The 21,360-nt window shown below is 33.6% G+C and overlaps 1 protein-coding gene across 1 annotated transcript; it reads right to left on the bottom strand.

Annotated features, from left to right (window-relative positions):
- Positions 1 to 1,978: 1,978 nt before the first annotated feature.
- On the bottom strand, positions 1,979 to 16,397 carry LOC147293586 (CLEC16A-like protein). The gene is made up of 21 exons (XM_086232738.1): positions 16,204 to 16,397; positions 14,387 to 14,438; positions 14,222 to 14,298; positions 13,996 to 14,129; positions 13,788 to 13,884; positions 13,620 to 13,677; positions 11,871 to 11,979; positions 11,609 to 11,732; positions 11,340 to 11,526; positions 10,864 to 11,186; positions 10,161 to 10,249; positions 9,971 to 10,041; positions 8,546 to 8,662; positions 7,316 to 7,381; positions 6,209 to 6,346; positions 3,980 to 4,085; positions 3,830 to 3,901; positions 3,661 to 3,719; positions 3,236 to 3,395; positions 2,892 to 3,058; positions 1,979 to 2,621 (listed from the first exon to the last, which is right to left on the bottom strand). Exons 1-21 carry the CDS (start codon positions 16,254 to 16,256, stop codon positions 2,292 to 2,294), a joined length of 2,589 nt encoding a protein of 862 aa, XP_086088864.1. The 5' UTR covers positions 16,257 to 16,397; the 3' UTR covers positions 1,979 to 2,291.
- Positions 16,398 to 21,360: the final 4,963 nt, after the last annotated feature.

Genomic DNA, 21,360 nt, shown 5'->3' on the forward strand with positions numbered 1-21,360 from the left:
TTTTAAAACATATTTTATCATTAATTTTTTTTATAAAATTGTTTCTTTATACAATATTCTAATTGTACAAGTATCCTTATACGTGAAATATTAATTTCCCTATAATATATTGAGACGATGTTGAATAACTTAAATTAATTTTTAATTTTTAAAAATAAATAATCGGGCCGGTCCAGCACAATCCATTATGGGACGGGCCATGAGTTGGGCTGGGCTTAAAGTGTAAGATAATTGGATCAGGCCAGTCCAACCCGATTATTAAATAGGCTGACCCAAACATAGCACGAAGTAAGAATAGACCCATTTTAGATGGGCAAGTTATACACCTTTAATGAAGATGTTGCAAGTTAATTAAAGAGCAATTATCATTGGAACATCATAAAGGAACAAGGCATTAATCATTAAGTTTGTACTTCATTGTTATTAGATTTGTTTTTTTATTAATTCATTGTTATTAGATTGAAAAACAATCGATCATTCACGGACTAAGACTCTAGCAAATGAGGCCCAGCTTGCTATTACTCTAGTCTTATTGTCTTAATAGGTATAAACCTATAAGTATTAGGTACATCAAACAAACAAGGGCAATTTTACACTTCTCTACATTCGCCAACACATTAAAAATGTTGAAAGTAGCATTCCACTAGTCCATCATGCAATCATGATGCATAGACTTGGGTTTTCTGTGTTTCATGCTTTTGGGTTTGTGTTGGTTTTCAAAAATTTTAGTTTGTGTGATTTAAATTTTTCTGCTAAATGAGTGTGGAGCTATGTGTAATCGTGTTGTGTGATGTTTTGTGTTGTCTTATGTTGTAAAAACGGCTTTATTATGCCGACATGATATGACAGACCAATAGTGAAATTAAACATAGGGAGATTTAGATTTCAATCCATTTTATGAGTCTTTCTTAGACTAAAACCGGTAGTGATTTAGAGTTTTTAATCAAGTCATTTTATTTTTCTTCTTTGACAGCTTTATGTTAGGTTTTAACTCTGAAATTTTGAGCTCCGTCTAAAATCCCGAAGTTAAAACCTAACATACAGTCTCTATAAAGCTCACTTTACACCCTAAGAGGGGAAATACCTTTCAAATCGAGAGAGGACTTTATTATGAATTAAAAAGATTTTCTTATAAATTAAAAGGACTTTATTATGAATTAAAAAAATTTCCTATAAATTAAAAGACTTTATTATGAATTAAAAAGATTTTCTTATAAATTTTAAAACACTCCAGTCTCCATCTAAAAACTATTTTTCTAAAGGATTCAAGCCTCATTATCTCTTAAACATATTCATTAATGGTGAAATTCATAATATTTAAGTCATACGAATCTTATAAAAATTTAAAATTCAAAATATTATAGGCCCTACCGCCACCAATGAATACGTGTCATCTCTTTATTAGTTTGTCATACCATATCAAGACTATGAAGTGATATAAATATCTCATGAAAGTGTTTGTGTGAAGTTCTTGAAGTGCTCAAATTGAAGTTGTTGAGTGAAGGGTGTTATTTAGGATTAGATTATTCTGATGTATGCACTCAAAATGTAGGATATGGTGAATGAATGCCAAGGTGTAAACTGTAAATGTCAGTAAGCTGGAAATATTCTCCACTAAGCCTCAATCAGAACTCACATTTCTGATTGATGAAATTTTCAAAGAAGCTGTTATTTGCATTCCAAAACTAAATTCATGCAATCACACAATACTCATTTGTGAATGCATGGGTGTGGAAAAACTAATCCTGGAGTGCATTTATCATTTTCAATTACCATAAACCCACTCTTTTACCCAAGTTCTATCATTAAAACCCGTGAAATTTTCTTTAACGTTGGATGATATCCAACAGTTATAATTACAATATGCTCTATTTTTTTTTTTTCACATTTTACTGACGCTCCCTAAGAGAATCCCTATACATACAAAAACACAAAATGCACATGCACACAAAGTCATAGTATCTGTTATAAAAAGAGATGCACAAAAAAGCCTTCACTATGGAATTGCCTCATTTATACAATGTTGTTACAGGGATGACAAATTATGGAAGGAACAACCTAGGGTTAGGGCTGCTAAAGAATGAGAAGCAAAAGCTGACATAACTTAAAAATCAGGGCAAGGAAAGCTAGTATACAAAGAATGGTACTAAATTGAAGGTGATACTCTACATTTCTGGGTATATATACCTAAGGTTGGCTCAACAATATACAAAGGGTGACTAAGGCATATATATTCCCACCCCATTGAGCATGGCAAACTATTATTGGGAAAACTCAAGCAAGTTGGAGACCTACAAAGAATTGGAAGGTGTTGAATAAGAAGAGGAAACCTCAGGAGGACTTGGAGAAGAGTTTGAAGGTTCTACAACGGTTTCGAGGTCAAGTAAAGGTTTTAGTCTTCTCTCCACCTCATTGCTTTGTAGGCTTATCTCCTCCAAAATCATAGACAAAGCAGATTTGCAAGACTCTTCATCCCTGAATGCTAGTGTCCATCTGCCATCAATCAAAGCTTTTGTCTTCACTTTCCCGTAGGCACCAGATCTAGCGGGATCCACATAGGGTAAAGTGGATGGACGGATCCGCAAGTGTAACCATCTTGGATGCTTATCATCAATTTTTGGCTGAAGGCAATGAAAAGAAAAGATTAGATACAAGTGAAACCATAGCATCATGGCAATTATAATAGAAAATTATCTGGTGCTGTGTACCAATATGAACTGTGAAGAGATGGAAATAGTACACATATTTTGCATACTCTATGTTTAAGAAAACCATTAGATTTAATATGAATAAGAACAAAGAAAGCACTGATTCTATAGATGTTTCACAAAAATGTGAAACCAAAGTACAAAAAGAAAAAAAGCACAGAAACCACTTCAGCTGTAACATACGTTGGAACCTGCCAAAGGTGCAGCAACACGAACGACTCCACAATGCTGCTTTAAGGGTAATTCTTCAGCTAAAACAACCCACCCAGATGCTCCCAAAGAGATTGCTAGAAAGCAAAAATGGCGTTCTTTACCCCTCTCAAACGCAATTCTACAAGGCACAGCATCGTCTGCATATGGCAGTGACCACAACAAATTAATTAAGAAATACTTATCCAGGGTTCTAGCAATAAAGTAATATTATGTATTTGAAGGGTGCGGCATGTAAAATATTGAATTACCATTTGTATGGTCATATGTACTAAAAATTTATTATGGTAGAGATATGTGCGGGATAGAGAACTGACCAAGTCTTAGCTCAATGCCAGGCTTTGGACCTGAAGCATCTAGGCCAGCACTTTTTGCACGAGAAGTTTCAAAAACATCAGCTGGAGGATTAATAGGAGGTTGCTCAGGCAAAGCTCTACCAAGGGAGAAAATCTGAAGTTGATGTAGAAGTACAAATCCCTAAAATATGACAAATATTAGCGCCCGACCAATTTATCAGGTACCACCACAAAGGGATACAGAAGACATGCATGAGATGTATTTATGTATTTTCACAAATCACACCATAAGGTTCTCTTTTTATTTCTTTATTTAAGATTCACTAATCAGTGGCAAAACCACAGAGTAAGACATTAGTTTACTGATTTTCAGCTTCATGGATACCCAACAGTAAATGTCTACCTGAAAACATCTTAAGAAGATTAATAGAGTACAAAACACAAACCTTCACCAACTCACACATCCTTTCACCAGCAGCAAAGGATGAATCACTTGTGATACCATCTGTCAGAAAAACAGATGCATTAACTCGAAGTCTGCTCAATTAAAGCAAAAAACAACCTTGGGGGTTTCAAAATCCCCAATTAAATACCCACAACAAGTCTCAATCCTACCTTCAGAAGAGAACTTCTGAGATGAAAACAGAATGCACTTGGGCTCTTTCTGAGGGGATGAGGCCTCTATAGCTACATTTTTTCAAACACATCACTAAAACATTTAAAATAAGTAACTCATCATTCCTACCAAAGAATGACAAGAATTACCTCTCTTGCACTTTTTCCATTCGTCACAGAGGACTGTTATGAGTAGATCTGGCCAGATACCTCTAGTCTCCTTGAGAAGTGTACTAGCACAGTTCTTGTATGAATCCTAAATAAGAGAAACAATAGAAGTAAACATTGTCATGTTATAAGCAATATATCTAAAAAAATTAAAATATGGATCTACTTGGATGCAACTAGCATTCAAAGAGAGCTTTTTTTCTTTTTTCTTTTTGGTCTATGCATTGTTGTCGTTTTCAAGTGGAAGTCTACATCTATCTTCCATGGATGAACAAGAAGATGTGAAAACACACCTCCAAACTGGTCATGAGTACACAGGCAATGCGAATGCTGCAAATATGACGCAGGACAGAAGCCAAGGGCTGCTGTCTTGCTGTTGTAATAGGGTAATAGGGTAAAAACCACAGAAGAAAGGAAATTCCAGCAATAAACAGTAGAAAAGACAGAGAAGAAAGTTGAAGGATCAAAGTTGGATTGTTGATAGATGAGTTCTAGGGTAAAGAGACCCAAGAGAAACTCTAAAATTTGAAAACCCAGAAAAATATTGCATAAAAAGTGTCTATTACAACCTAAGGGTAAACATATTCCTTAATTGACTAGGAAGACAATAAACCTTAGCTAAGAAAGAAAAAATCCTAATTGACTAAAGGCACATAAGTACTAGAAATCTAACAAAATCAGGAAACTAGACTCCAAATCAAACTAGGAAATAAAAATTAGAAAGTTACTAAAAAAGAACTAAATCTTGGAAACCCTAGTAGATGCTCCTGCATCAAAATATCATGTCCCCAATGACATTGGAACTTATATGCATGCTGAGAAGCGCATATGTCAACAAAGTAGGTATTTATAGCCATAATTGGATAATCAAGGTCCAGCTAATTATGCGGGTAATTGTTTTAAATATTGGATGATGTTTCAACTTCATAAAGCTTACTAGTTTGGAAACCATTTTTACTTTACTCAAAACCATTGTCAACATGTAGCAATGTTTGTTTTTTCAGTTGTTCAAATAATGATTCAGTACAAAACCAAAAATAAGAGGCCAAAAGGAACCCCATGCCATGAGATCAAATAAGTCTTACCAGCATAAACTTTGAAAACCTTAGCAAACAGCACACAACAAGATTTGCAAACAATAGAATTAGAAGCACTAATAGAAGAAAGACGATAAGAAAACATAGAGCTTATACCACAAATAGGGCATCAATATATGGTCATATTAACCCAATCCAAATGACGTACATGAAACTGTGAAGATTGTTGTGTCCTAGTGCCTAAATCATATCCACTAAGACATGAATTTCAGTCAAGCTCCAACCAACAAGATAATATACCAACAGAAGTTCAAGATTCATGCAAACAATACGAGATCCTTCCATAGACCCAAAGTTTTGAAAGGCGAGGTGTAAGCCTTTTGAGAAATAATTAATATGATTAAAGAATATAATATATATATAAGTATATATTTATATACCTATAGATATAGTATACAAGTCTTTTAGCATTAAATTTTATTTAGCATTACTGTGTTAGGAGTCCTCTTTTATTTAGTTTTGATAGATTTTCTCTATTAGGGTTTTTATGTCTATACGACTTTAGGAGTTTGTTTTTCAAACTAAAGATGGTTTAATTTAAACATGTTTTTAAGTGAGCCCCATGCGTCACTTTGTTTTGTTGATAGCCACACACCTTTTTTAAAATAAAAATACTGTCGTTTCATTAGTTAAAAAGGGTAGTATTGTCTTTTCAGGACATCAGCTTTCTTTTTTAAAAAACCCATGCGTTGATGAAAGGAATCGTTTAATTAAAAGGAAGAAAAACAGCAGAAACGATGCCGTTCTCTCGAAAATTTTCAGAAATAAAAGGGCATCTGATTCAGATCATCTTCTTCCTTATGGAGCTGTACACCTCAACCTCCATTAGCGGTGCCTTTGCAACTAAGCGTACACTTCGCGCCGCCTCACCCGCAACGTACACACCTTTCGTGATTTCTGCTAAACAAGCCTACGCCTCACCCCGACGCGGGCCTCAAAAATTCCTTTTAAAACCTTGCATAGACCAATATAACTGGAGCAGCAACTTAAAGTGTGGCAAATTGGCAACTAATTATTACCATTAGACTGTCAAGAAAAGCCAAAACATCCATGGCAAAGAAGACAAGACAATAAGCTATTCTATTAGTATTCTGTCATATAAGATGGAACTTACATTCAGTAACTTGAGGTGATGGCTGTTAAATTCTGCCTCACTATAAGGAAGCAACTGCCGCAAAAGCCAACCACCATCCCACAATGCCTCTGCAGATATATTTGAACGGCCAAAAAGACTCACCAATGCATCAAGCACCTACGCGATATGCCCAGAAATATAATATGGTTACAAGTTTCAAACTGACAAAATGTGGACTATTTCAATTCTGTTGAATGGTACAAAGAAAATAAAAGCTGAGAGAGAGAGAGAGAGAGAAACAAATGTGCTTACTAATTGCATAAATATTTAGGGATTAAAGAAAAGGAAGGAAATCATGCATGTTAGAGTATAATACAATAGCTGGCTCACATCCAAACATCTTAAACTTTTGGGAACAATGGTTCACCAACAAAATTTGATATAATATCAAAAAAGAAAGCCTGAGTTTAAACTCCTATAGAACCTCCCAATTCATGTTGAATTTCTTACTTGGACTCTCTGGTGGTGAAGAGAGACCCACACATGATGGGGAGTGTTAGAAGATAAAACAATAATTGGCTCACATCCTAATAGCTTAAGCTTTTAGGACCCAGCTGCAAGGATTAAACTCAGGATATCTTGCTACCATTTTAAATTTTTTTGGTTACCCACCGTAGCCAAAAACTTTAGTTGTTAGGATGTGGGTTAACTATTATTCTATATTATAACAATGCCTCAGGTAAGAAACCCTAAAAGAATCTCCTAGTCAAGCAGTAAAAGAAGATGAGAACCAGACCTGAATAAGGCCAATTATATAAAACCCTTAATTTTACAAAAGCAAACCCAAGGAAATTGAAATAAATAAAAATAAAAATTCCATGCCTGAGAAAAAAATTTACTAGGAGCTGTAAATAGCCACAAGTGATGAACGGGGTGTTATTTAACATAATAATTCAAGACAATCATTGGCTTTTTGTGGACAGATTTTTTTCCGTCAATCCAGCTTAATTTTATTTAGCTTACCACAGTTAACTAACTTTAATTAGACCTATTTTTTAACTGAGTAGATTCAGTGAGGCCAACCATTTAAAAAAACTGTTCTGAAGGTGCAAAGTTTGCTAAACTCAACTTTTTTACCCAAAGTACCTGAAATCTATGTACACGAGGGCTAGCGCTCACTTCCAGAAAAGAACACGACACTCCAAACTGCTCCTGTAAGTTACAGAAAAGAAACAGTAAACTGACTTTGATAAAGAAATCATAATGATAGCAACAAAGTAACGCTGAAAACAAGCTAAAAGTTCCACCTACAAAAAGTGGAGCATTCCAGAATAATCAAGACTTTAAATTCTTATTAGCTAGGGAATTAATAAATAATCATAAAATTTAAGCGGCCAAAGGTTGTACAATAATCATTACCCGAAATTGTTAATTTATTGGCCCAACTTCAAATCTTTGAACCCTTTCATAAAACAAGTGGCAATCTAATTTTTCTAAACTGTATTATACAATTAAAACACAGCCTTGATTATCCAACTTGTAAAACCTGTGGCTAGGTGTATGAGGGATGGAGTGCACAAAATTTCACTCTATACAACCTAAGGACAGCTCTAGTAAACCTTAAGCGGTTTTATCATTTTTACATATATTATATAAATATCAACTTGAAGTCTTAGAAACCTTTATAAAGCATTTGCAACCTAAGTTCTCTAAACTGCAATGACCAATTGAAATACATATATACCTATGTATACAAATTCAAAATTTTGACCCCAAGAGCCCAAATGAATGAAATCACAATTATTGCTTGCAAGAAAACTCAAAAGTCAAACCAGTAGATAATTTTTCCCCCATCTTTTTGGTGCACAATAGAGGTGGGAGGATGAAAGACGGTTTGTTTGACATTGGAGAAACAGACAACAATATAAACACCATACTGGCACGAAATTCAGACAACATGCACACACATAATTTAGTCTTCAGTTAAATGGTTTACGGACAATATAGTATGTTCTTTGTAGAAGGAATGCAATATGGAGTGGGGTTGATCAGAGTCAACCAACCATGGATCTATGAAAAAGAGTTGACTGCCCTTTTCAAACTGATAAAGTTATTGTGGTAGAATAAAATCACCAATCATTGCCATTTGTTCCCACCAAAGAAAGGGGAAAAGCTGTGTCTTTTGTGAAGGGGTTCAATGAGTGCAATGCATGGTTCAGTAGACGTAGCTCTCTCTGGAATACTCTTCTTGCAAGTTAGCAAGAAGGAATACCGCATGTCTACTGTAAGGTATATAATTATTTGTTAACCAGTGAGTGAGTGAGAGAGGGAGAGAGAGACAGAGACAGACAGAGAGCAGTCAAAAAGAATTACTACCCTAAGCTTTTGTAGACAGCCATCCAGCTCACTACCAAATTCAATACTATCTCTCATTGAGCCACTTTCTGAAGAAAAAAGTTGCTCTTCTCCTGAGCCTTCACCAACCAAAGCTTGCTGCAAGAATGCAACAAAAAATGCATTATATTCGAAACAAAATGCAATAACATTTGCAATCATATAATGTAGTGGAGAGTGTAAATTTAAATTAAAACAATTAGGACAAAAACAGATACCCAGAAGAATCTAAAACTTGTAAATTCTTTGTTTCCCGGGAACGGGTGTATTGTTCTAAGTGTTTCTTGGATTTTGTGTATCTGTTGTGGTGGTAGTTTTTGTTTTTTTTATAAGATATATTGTTGTGGTAGTAGCTATTTGATGGACCTTCAATCCATTATATCTGCATTCCTTCACATTTCTAATAAAGTTATCCCTTCTTATCAACCAAAAAAAAAAAAAAAAAATTCATATGACAAAAAAAAGAGTGGTGGTAAAAATCTCATGCTCATCTCAATTCTTTCAGAAAAACAATACATGTAGCTATTTGGTTAATTTTAAAAAACCCCCACTATGCAATTACTTGGACATCATTTTGTATGATCATATGTCTTGTGAGTAAATAATCAAGGGGATAAATAACAAGAATTGTAAATGGAAGAGAAGAAATTAAGTAATTAACCTTACATAAGCAATATGCTTGCTTGATATGATCTAATTTGACAATTTAGAGAAATAGTGAGATCTAGGCGTCTTGTTGTTTGAATTACTTGGTTGGAAATGGATCAGAGCTGTGGCATCTATGGAAGAAAAATAAAATAATTGATTAAGAAGAGGGGTGAATGCTTTGTTGGAGCAGTTTCTGTACAGAAAAAGCACAGGATGTATGACTGTCACAAACAATACCAATACCTCGAGGAAGTCTTGTGTAATATGGGCATACCAAATGGGGTTTTACTTAAGTGAGCCCCATTTTTATTCCTTGGGGATACATACTTACTTGAAGGTGTGCAACAAAAACCAAATAAACTGATAAAAACAACCAATCCAAACCAAAGCGACCAGTTTGGTTCTGTTTTTAAATTTTATTCGTTTGGTTTGGTTGTAATTTTCAAATTTTAGAAATTCTTAAAATTTGGTTTGATTTTGGCTTTTACAATTTCAAAACTAAGATTTAAACCAACCTGAAGTATGCCACTGGTAGGTCTACCATATTACAAAATACTCCCTCCTATGTCAATGGTACCTCACACCCACCTAACCCCACTAAACAGACCCTTCCGGCCTTCCCCATTCACATATCCTCAAATTCATTAAGTGACAAAGATACCAATCATTCAGTAATTCTCTTGTTCCATGGGGTTTTGATTATATAACTCATTTCTCAAGAAAAAAAATAATCATAAAGTAGTTTTTACAAAGGCATACCAGCAGGAGTTTCTTATGCTGTTTGCGCTGAGGAAGAATTCCAAAAGCATCTAGCATTGATTCATCCAATTCTACAGAAGTGGATATCCGGTAAGAAACAGTGATGAGAATTACAGAAGTGGATTTTGGTAAGTGAACAGTGATAATAAGTTGTGAATCTGTGCTGAAATCTGCATTTCAGTAATTTAACCTTTTGTCTGCAACAAAGTAGCCAGAACACTCAACGAACCCGAAACTTGTACATCATCCCCACTCGTAATGTAAGAAAGCAATGCCTCCCTATACAGATGACCAACATCATGATGAATAATAAACAAGACAAATGAAAACAGAAATAAACAATGCCATACCACCAAATGAAAAAAAGTGACCAAATAATAAGCAGAAAATGCAATTCTGCTCATGACTGGAAGGAATAAAATATGAGGTAGAAAGACATAGGAGGAAAAGTAAATAAATGAGAACATTCCATTTATTGACCAACAGTTAGAATAAGGCAGAAATTAGCACAAGCATATCTTAAGAACTTCAAAAATCTCCATCCAGTTCATTTTTCTTTCTTTTTGCATTCCTATTTCTGGTGAAAGTATAACTTCATTTGTAAATTTTATCTACAGTTCATGAGAGAACAAAAAAAAAAATAGAGAATGCGTACAAGTTAACAAATTAAATCAGCATACCAGGGTGAAAAACTAGGGACAAACACATTATAATTTTGCTATTGGCAGCTAATAAAACCAAAACAATAAAAAACGTGGTCACTGGGCAATCTATCATTAGAGACTTGCTCTTGTAGCAGACATCGTATCTTAAAGGTCCATTTAAACGATCACGTAAGAAAAATAGAAGAAAAGAAGTCTGACGTGTAGTTGTATACAATGGCATTGCGTTACCTCAAAGAAAAATGAAAATCACAACAATCTTCTGTTGTGACATCCACTGGCTGGATTTGGGCAGAGCTTGACAAGTTTGGTACATCAACTCTTAAGAGCCCAGCATCTTTCTTGGTTAGATTATTACTGCCTGGCGGTTGACTTTTATGTGCAAAACCACAACCAGACATATAACCATTAGGTTTAGCTCCAGACTTTGGTACAAAAGCATCTAACGGACAGAAAAGAGCAGCAGCAATTGTATTTGCCAAATCCTTGATTTTCACTATGCGCAAGATGCAACAAACTAAATACAAAGAAGTGACAGCCCCGATTTGTATCCCCTGGATTTACAAACTACCAAAAGTTAAACAGGAGCAAGTTGCATTCTTAAAATTATAAAAATACACCGACTACCAACAGGCTATTAAAATCCCTTTGCCTCCCTAGTTGGAAAATTTGAAATAAAAGAGGGCAAAATGTGTATGTTTCCATACTTGGACAGCTTTCATTGTAAGAGAAGGAAGAATCAATGGGAATATCAATAGCTGCAAGATGTTGTCTGTAATTAGCCTCCCAACATCGGGAATTCCTGCAGAAATAACATCACTAAAATAGTAGAGATTGTCCTCAATCTCATCAACAGCAGCAGGAATTGATGAGATTGTGTCTGCACCCGGGTTTCTGTCACAAAATTCAAAGGAAACCTTTTAGAGAAAATAAATGCATTCTCACAATGAAATCAGAATACTACTCTCACTCTTACTTCATAGTGTCAGAAACCAATGCATTTAGATCAATGCACTGCTTCCGGAAAAATTTAACTAGATTTGAAAAATAATCTGCATGAGGGTCACTGGTGACATATCTGTTGACACAATCATCTCCAACTGAAAAATCAGAACATTTTTTTACATGTCAATATAAGTTGCACTAAACACAATAACACTTTTTAGTTTGGGTGAAAGGGGGGAGGAGTAGGAGAGAGATTAAGTTTATTAAGCAGAGAGGAAACAACTGAAACTGACCATGATAAACATTAAGCGTCAAAGCACGTACGGCAGTGCGAACCATGCTCTCCTCATGAAAAGCAAATCGTATTGCCTCAACATACAGTGGAAATGAAACTACTTCATCCTAGATGCACAAAAAGAGATACATGCATGGCTATCATTCACTAAAACTTAGAAAAGATAAAGAGATTAATTAATCAACATAGATTTACATCAAGTCATCAACTATGATTTTATTAGAACAATAAAAAAAGGTGAGAAGTACAAAAGTCTAATCCACACTACAGTACTGCTTAAAGAATGAGAGAACTCTAAAGAGAGGATTCAACCAAAATATATTCAATAAAAACTAATAACAAGTATTATTTCAAAACTTCATATTTCATCATTTGGCATAACATCTAATGCACTCCATTATAAACATGCCACAAAATTTTGCAGTTTGTTCCCAACAGACCCAAGCTCCATATAGCCAAGATACCACTAAAACATGCCCAAAATGGTATTAATTTAGAAGTTATAGCCGACATGCAAGCAATGTGCAAAATCTAAGGCAGGACAAGTAATTCATGATCCTTGTTTCCTCATACTGCATCTGTCTTGTACATGACTGCATTTTATAAGACTCAAGGCTTTTTTTATGGAGTTAAAATGTCAATCGTGTCCCCTCATGATAAAGCAATTGAAAAATGATCTAGGCAATCTTATATGGTCTGACAGTCAAGTAATGAGGAATCTAGGGTTATAAATAATCTTTCAATTACTGGTTCAAAATTTCAGAACGCTTTTCTATTTGGTGGAAGAACTATAATTTTTTAAAACATCTGCTCAGAACCTTATTAATTAGCTCTTTTAAGGGTACTTTTTAACCAAAAATCTGTCTAGAGCTTTCTATGAGTCTCTAGAAGTCAAATTGCTGTTTATTGGATTTAATATTTGCTTTTTATCGAGTTCAACTCCATACAGTTTTCCATAATTTCTCTTCTTCATATTCACTTTTCGAAGTTACCATATTGGGAGTCTTCAAGGTAGAAAATATAACTAATTCTACCAAAAAGAATTCAAACTTTTAATGATGGACTATTGAGATTAAGGCGAATTGAGTAGTACTCTCTCCCTTTCTTGTAGTTTCTATAAGTACTATTCTTAATTCCCTGTATTATTGCATTCACTTCACTACACTAAAATCAGCCCAGCTCCATATGTGGTGTTAAGGGCAAGGACAGGCCCAAAGGCCATCGGCTGTAACAGCCCCTCTATTCATTACTTTTCCATCATAAAACCCTTGTTTCTATAACCTCAATTTGTGGTATCTGAACCAACATCCAAGCATCCCAAACCTCGAGAATATAAACCCTTCTCATAATTAATTTAAAACCCAACTCAAGCCCTAGGTCCCTTCGATTACCATTAAAAAAGTAAATTAATAAAAACCTCAAATCGTGACACCTTTACAATAAATTTTTAAATGCTAACCCCAATTTGATGTTTGCCTTATATTAGTTCCCCTCACTTATTGTGCTTTTATTTTTTATTTTTAAATTTTTGTAAGTCTACGACCCAAAATAAAATTCATACCAACTAACAGCCAAGTGACGTGATAGAGTGTAGTAGCGACTAGCTATGAAGCCATATACATTAAACAAAAAAAAAAAAACAAATCAAAACAAAACAAAACAAAACAAAAGTGAATATCATTTCAAAGATAATTGTAAGTGTTATCAACAGTTCAACACAATAAAAAGAGAAAGAAACATTACTTACATTTTGAGTCTTTACAAGCAGAGAAATTGTATTCCTATCTAGCTTTCCACTTATTGCTCTTCACCAACCATAGCACGTGCAATCAAATAACATAGCAATCAGATGATTTGTAAGGATATAAGGTAATCATCAATTACCACAAAGACAACAAAGAAACCAAATACAAACCTTAAGAAGGATATGTAGTACGACAGTAGCTCTTCATTTTGAAAATTAAATGAATAAGTTATCAAGCAGTTCATATGTTCATTACTGAACATGTAGTCTGCAAAAATCTTTAATAGGTAAGACCACCAAATCCATCAACATGGTTATAACCAACTATAGAAACTGGAGAACTACAAATTTATCAGTTCTTTCTTCAGAAGCAACTTACATATAGCATGTTCATTTTTTAGGTTTTGGATCATAATGCTGATTGTCTGCAACAACTGGAGTGAAACAGTCACAGTTCTGCTAACCTTCAATATACGTACAAACTCTCCCATCACTTGCTTCTCCATGAAATATCTGCAAAATTGACAGACAATATAAAATAAATAAATAAATAAAAAACAGTAAAACATGTACAACAAGCAACACTAAGCATTGAGAAGTCCTACTCAAAAAAGGTCGGGTCATGTTGGTCACCATACGTTATCAACTCCGCAATTGATCTCAGCGCTTCAATAACGTAATCCTTTATAATAGACTAAATGTTAGTACATTGAGAAAAGAATCCAATAACATAATTCAGCTGATGGAGGAACAAAATGGACACCAATTACCTTGTTGACGTCATTCACAATTTGAACTTTCACCAACTGATCAGTTAAATACCTGCTCCAGTAAGACAAACATTGATTGAAAAAACATAATTATGGCAAAATATTTACTACCAACATCACATATCAAATTTCGAAATCAGGGTCCAAAACACCACCAGTATTCTAATGATACAATGCTCCTGAATGACAGAGAAGAAATTATGCACCACAAGAACTTCAGGATAGCAAAACATTGAAAGGAAAAAATGTGACTTAAAAAAAATGTTAGGATACCATTTATGGATCAGAAAAACACCATTAATGTAACCAGAATGATAAAAAGGGATTCTTATAAAATTGTAACAACAGAGTTTTTGATAATACAACAGATTAATAATTAAATAGCATATATATTTATTTTTTATGGACACATTCCTACCAAATGGTATTCTAATGTTTTCAAGATTCAGCATGTACAAACATAGACTTTTAGAAGTAGACGTCCATTATAAAAGAAAGAGTGAACAACATTGTAGGATCACCCCTACAATGTAGTGCAATGATCCAAACCATTTATTTTTTAGATCTTCATAAAAGGATGATCCTTCCAAAAAATTAGCTAAATCACAACATTTAACCATCTAATTGTGGTGAAATAAATATACGAATATAGCACTTTTGATAAACACTGAAATGATGATGATTGTAATCAAATGACTAAACGATTATCAATTTGGTTGATCTTTTACAGGGATGATTCTTAAGGGTACCTAAAACTAAACTGTTCGGATCATTGGACTACATTGCAAGGTGCACCCCCTTTATGTTGTGTCCAATCTTTTCTTAAAAAGTGGACCACTTTAGAGAAGGACTCTACATACCACATATCATCATATAGGTAATAAGAAGTAAACTTCAACAATGACAAAACTAAACCTTTGTTCCTTCTCTTTCTAGTTTTTTATTTGACAAAGATGAACTCATTCCAGCCATGTAGACATTTGATTTCAAGCTCTGGTCAGTTAATTGTAGGCTATTTGTAAACAGTCATGAGCCCTTTCCAAATCAAGAGTCAGCTTCACCATGCTAGTCAAAAGCAAGCAGCATTCTTCTTTGTGCCTTATCTTTATGGCTCCAGCACAGAGTCAAGGTCATTAAAAATACGCACTCTCCAAAATTCAAATTTGTTTTCCAAGGGACATTCAATATGAGGTCGAAACCTTGCTTGAAACCCTTTATTATGGTATGATTCCACTATCACTCACAGTTCAAAGAGTATAGTCTGTGTAGAAATTACACTCTTTTTATTTATATCAAGCTCGAAACAGCGCTAATTCTCAATTCAAACCTTTGGTATCTAAAGTTTCCCTCACCAAAGAACATCACTGCTTAAAAACTCAACTTGCTCACCAAACTATGAAACAAAATTTTAAATACCAGCAGTGGAAGGTTCTTGACACTATTCACACACAAACTATATCCACTTATAGTTGTCACTCTTCACACTAATTTTACTTTTTGGGATTGCTAAACAATAATTTTCTGTTTGCTGTTCTTTCCCACCACTTTCTCACAATCCAAACATAACAAGAAAAAAAAAAAAAAAGAGTAATCGACTTTGCTCCATACTTTGGATTTTGAAATATAAATTGTCAAAAATACAATCTAAAATGTAAAATTCTCAGTCACAATATAATCAAATTAATCAAAGCAAACACGCAGCACGCACAGTAGCCTGTAATTTAGCTAATTAACATTATCTTAATTATACAAAAAACAATGAAGAGAATCAGAATTCGAACTAAATTAAGCATAAATACAATATGGGGCATACAAACCTGAGCTCGTCTAAGGAAAATCGATCCCTGGATCTCCAAAATGAAAGCCACATGATTTTTTAAATTCCCAAATAATTTAGAGCTCAATATTGGAATTCATTCCAATATGGATTGCGAAGATCGAACACGAAACGCAGCGTTTTATTCAGCATCAAGTTTTAGAGCAGCTTCGGAGAGAATGTGTTTGATTTTGATCGCAGACAACGTAAGAAACAGAAAATTTGCCAGAAAGGCATGAAGGCCTTGTCGCCTTGATGCTGGTGGAGCTGGCAAACGGGTCACGGGGTTTTGGGCCGGGTTAAAGTTTTATGGGGCTAGGCTATTACCGTGTCCAATATGGACTCCTATACCTACAACAATTTGATTAGTAATTTAGTACAGACAGCACTCATTTGTATTTTTCGAAATCTACAAACTTGCCATTAGATATACTGATAAATAATTTTAAAAAGTGCAAATTTCACTTTTGTTCCATATAGTTTGGGCTAATTTCTATTTATGTCTATGTAGTTTTAATTATTTTGATTTAGTTTTGTACTTTACAATCCATTGCAACCAAGGACATGTTAGCATTTTTTATTTGTTGCGTATTTAGTCATATACAATAAGTCGGTCCGTTTAAAAGTGGACTATTCATGTTTTGTATTGTGTTCAGATTGAGCCAGACCAGTCTAATTATTTTAAATTTTAAGCTCAGCCCAGTCCATAAAGGGTCATGTCGGGCTCGTGTTAGGTCGGGTCGGCCCGATTAATTAATTTAATTATTTTAAGTTTCTATTATTATTATTTTATAAATCAAAGACTTAATTTTTAAATTAATCAACAATGTCAATATAAATTAAAAAAATAATTAATAAGAAATAAGTTTGTAATTGAATATATAATTGTATTTTAGTTTTTTGACAATATTTTTATTTATGGAATTAAAAATTAGTATTTAAATCTAAAAAAAAAAATTGAGAAACTAGTATAAACAGGCCAACCCATAATGGGCTCGGGCTGGACCGGCCCAACAAGATAAAAAATCTTGGCCTCACCCGGCCCATAAATACAGGATGGGCTGACTTTAAATGGACTGTGCTAGTATTGGACTCGTGTCGGCCTGACCTAATGTCCACCTCTAGTCATGTACTTTATAAACCGTTGCAATTTTAATAATGTACTTTACAAACCGTTAATAATTCAAGAACAAATTTAACGAATTAATAAATGGATATTTTAATGTGTTTTTCAATTGCAATAGTTTATAAAGTATATGACTAAATTCAAAACATGTAAAGTACAATTGAAACTATAAGAATAAAAATAAAACTTTGCCCAAATTACAGTAACCAAATAAATAAATAAATAAGTAAAGACCAGCCATAGTTGGCTGAGGAGCTCGAACTGGAAACCCCCATGTAAATGGGGGGTTCTTATGAGTCCAAACGATATATGGCAATACTGTAAATGTTTTTTGGAGGTCAATTGGACCAACAATATTCTTGATGATAGAATAATATAGAATAAAAAATAATGTCAATGAATGGGAGATGCAGCCGGTACGAAAATGCAAGAAGGTAATAACACACGTTTCTTTCACTTGGAATTATTTGAAATTGAATAATATGTAAAATGTGTCAAAAGAGGCAGGGCAATGATCATATAAGACTTTGTTTCCTTTTGGTATAGAGTGTGTGATAATGCTCGGAAAGGAAACAATCTAGAGAAAGGGAATAGAAATTGACTGGAGTCAACTTCTGTTAAATGGGCAGAATAGAATAACCACAAGAGGGTGGTATTTGAAATAATGAAATTGTGAAATTGTTTGAAGTTGACTACTTAACTGTCATCCTCTCATGGGCATTCTCATGATTTAGTTGGAGAGGATGATCAGAATTTTTTAATCTTCTTTATTTTTAATATGGACCTTCCACTATTTTACACACTAAATTTCTTGGTTTGTGCTCATGTACATGTTTGTTAGCTTAATATACATTATTGTTCATTTTTTGATAGTTTAAATTTTTAGAGTATAGTGATTATCTAGAAGAAAAAAAAACTTACGTAGGGAACTACTTACTACCTCAATGTGCTAAGTGACAAAACCACGCACTAAAAACTTTCCATTTGTTTAATTGTTACTATAAAAAATAAGTTGACAATTCAAAATATAAAATATAAATGAAAAATTATAATAACAATTGAACAAGTGATAGTTTTTTTATAGGGAAAAATTTACAAACAGGACACATACTTTGATGACTGTTTCATTTCAGAATATTAATTTTGATTCGTGTTAATGAAGGACACATACTTTTATTTTGTGTCAATTAAGGACCCTGTTTTATCTCAACTTTGGCTCGACATTGGACCTATCAAAACTCTACCAAATTTAGCAAACTTACACTTGGTTTAAAGCTATGCATCTCCTCTTTACAACCATATAAAGATCACTTAAATCGGACATTTACAACTTCAGATAATTGTCCCAAAAGTAGGGTACCCAAAACTGTCTAATCGGACCTCTAAAAAAAATTTGAAAAATCAAACAATTTCGGGTACCCTATTTTAGGGCCGATTATCTGGAGTTGTAAAGATCCAATATGGGTAATCTTTATATGGTTATAAAGAAGAGATGCATATCTTTAAACTCAGTATAATTTTTCTGAATTTGGTGGAGTTTTGATGGGTCAAACGTCGGACCAAAGTTGAGAAAAAAACTGAAAAAAACATAGTCCTTAATTAACACAAAATGAAAGTATGTGTCCTTTATTAACACAAAGCAAAATTAATGTCTTAAAATGAAACAACCATCAAAGTATATGTCCTGTTGTAAGTTTTTCCCTTTTTTTATATGTGGTTTTGCAACTCCAAGTTATCGAAATCATGTTTGTAAAAGGTCTTAGGTTTAATTTTCTCGATCTTCTAATGTTATTTGCTTAAGCTTTTGAGGGCTAGAGTTATCTAACAATGACAAAAGACTTTTTCTATTAAGCACAGGTTAAATTTATTTTTCAACAGTAAATGATTTTACGTTGTTTTGGAATGTTTTGCTAAGGTGAAGAAAAGTGCATTTACAATATCAACCCACATGCAAAGAGTTTTTTGTTGTTAGATTAATGGGGCCTAAGCCCAGAGAGAAAACAAACTACAAAATCAATTTGGGCTAAGGATGGCCAGCAAGATCATGCAAGCCCAAGCAAACCTAATGAGTAATGACCCATCCTAGCGAAGCAATCAGCAGAACAGTTGCCCCCATATTTCCATGTACACATTCACCAAATTCATCACCAAGGTAGAATCCGATTACCACAGTTGAGATTAGAGGCTAATCTGATACCATAGAAAAGAGGCCACATGCAGTTCTGCATACATCAACATTAATTTTTCTTTTATAGGAAACATATTTTTTAAAATATGTAGAAGGGAGCTTCATTTGTATTTGTGTTATGATCAATTTGACCATAAAGTTTGTGATAAGTAATAAAAATAATGGATACTATGAATATGAAGGATGATAAATACACTAATAAGAAGTGAGAAAGAAGTTCTACATCTCTTATGATTTGATTTGATTCTTTAGATAATTATTGTTTGGTCATACAAAAGTTTCATTATAGAAATCAATAGGTGTAAGTTCTTATAGGTTTAGTCAATTTTGTTTTAAAACTAGCTTTTCCCTTGCCGACGTTCGACTGGCTTTGTAGAGTTATGCCCAAATCGTAATCAGCATGATTTTCACGATTGAAACGTACTCACCTTTATATGGACTTGTGTAAATCACAATTGAATGTATTGTTGGTCCACTTTTTGAAAAATTACCATGCATATGCATGCATCCCACTTGCCCATGGCCCCAGTATATAAAACCATCGACTGCTGATTATGTTGGTCCCAACGTTGACCCATCTCAACCTTGACCAATGAATAATATATAGGGATGTGCTAATTAGGCATACGCTTTATGGAAACTTCATACAAGACTCAATTTAGTGGAACGTTTTTAATTCTGAGCTACTTTTGAATAGTTAACAATTTTAACTTTTAGGGTTCTAAATAGAATTGTATTACCCAAGAAATCGAGATGGTTGAAAAAAAGTGGAGATTAGAGTCAAATTGGTTGAGGAGATGGTTAAATTGGTTGGATATGTTTAAGAGCTTAGAATCAAGAAGGTCGAGATTAAAGTTGAGCTAATTGAACTAGTATATATATATACACACACACACGTGAGATAATTAATTTGGTAAAAGAAATTAAAGATCCAAAGAGTCAAAATTATTTGACTGGGAATTATTTGAAATTGCAAGAAGGTAATAACACACGTTTCTTTCACTGGGAATTATTTGAAATTGAATAATATGTAAAATGTGTCAAAAGAGGCAGGGCAATGATCATATAAGACTTTGTTTCCTTTTGGTATAGTGTGTGATAATGCTCGGAAAGGAAACAATCTAGAGAAAGGGAATAGAAATTGACTGGAGTCAACTTCTGTTAAATGGGCGGAATAGAATAACCACAAGAGGGTGGTATTTGAAATAATGAAATTGTGAAATTGTTTGAAGTTGACTACTTAACTGTCATCCTCTCATGGGCATTCTCATGATTTAGTTGGAGAGGATGATCAGAATTTTTTAATCTTCTTTATTTTTAATATGGACCTTCCACTATTTTACACACTAAATTTCTTGGTTTGTGCTCATGTACATGTTTATTAGCTTAATATACATTATTGTTCATTTTTTGATAGTTTAAATTTTTAGAGTATAGTGATTATCTAGAAAAAAAAAAAAAAAAAAACTTATGTAGGGAATTACTTACTACCTCAATGTGCTAAGTGACAAAACCACGCACTAAAAACTTTCCATTTGTTTAATTGTTGCGATAAAAAATAAATTGACAATTCAAAATATAAAATATAAATGAAAAATTATAATAACAATTGAACAAGTGGTAGTTTTTTTTTTATGTGGTTTTGCCACTCAAATGGTGAGGTGCAAGCAACTCCAAGTTATCGAAATCATGTTTGCAAAAGGTCTTAGGTTCAATTTTCTCGATCTTCTAATTTTATTTGCTTAAGCCCTAGTGTTATCTAACAATGACAAAAGACTTTTTCTATTAAGCACAGGTTAAATTTATTTTTCAACAGTAAATAATTTTACGTTGTTTTGGAATGT

Source organism: Dryas octopetala, chromosome 2 (assembly GCF_963921425.1).
Source record: "Dryas octopetala chromosome 2, drDryOcto1.1, whole genome shotgun sequence".
NCBI classification, from domain to species: domain Eukaryota; kingdom Viridiplantae; phylum Streptophyta; class Magnoliopsida; order Rosales; family Rosaceae; genus Dryas; species Dryas octopetala.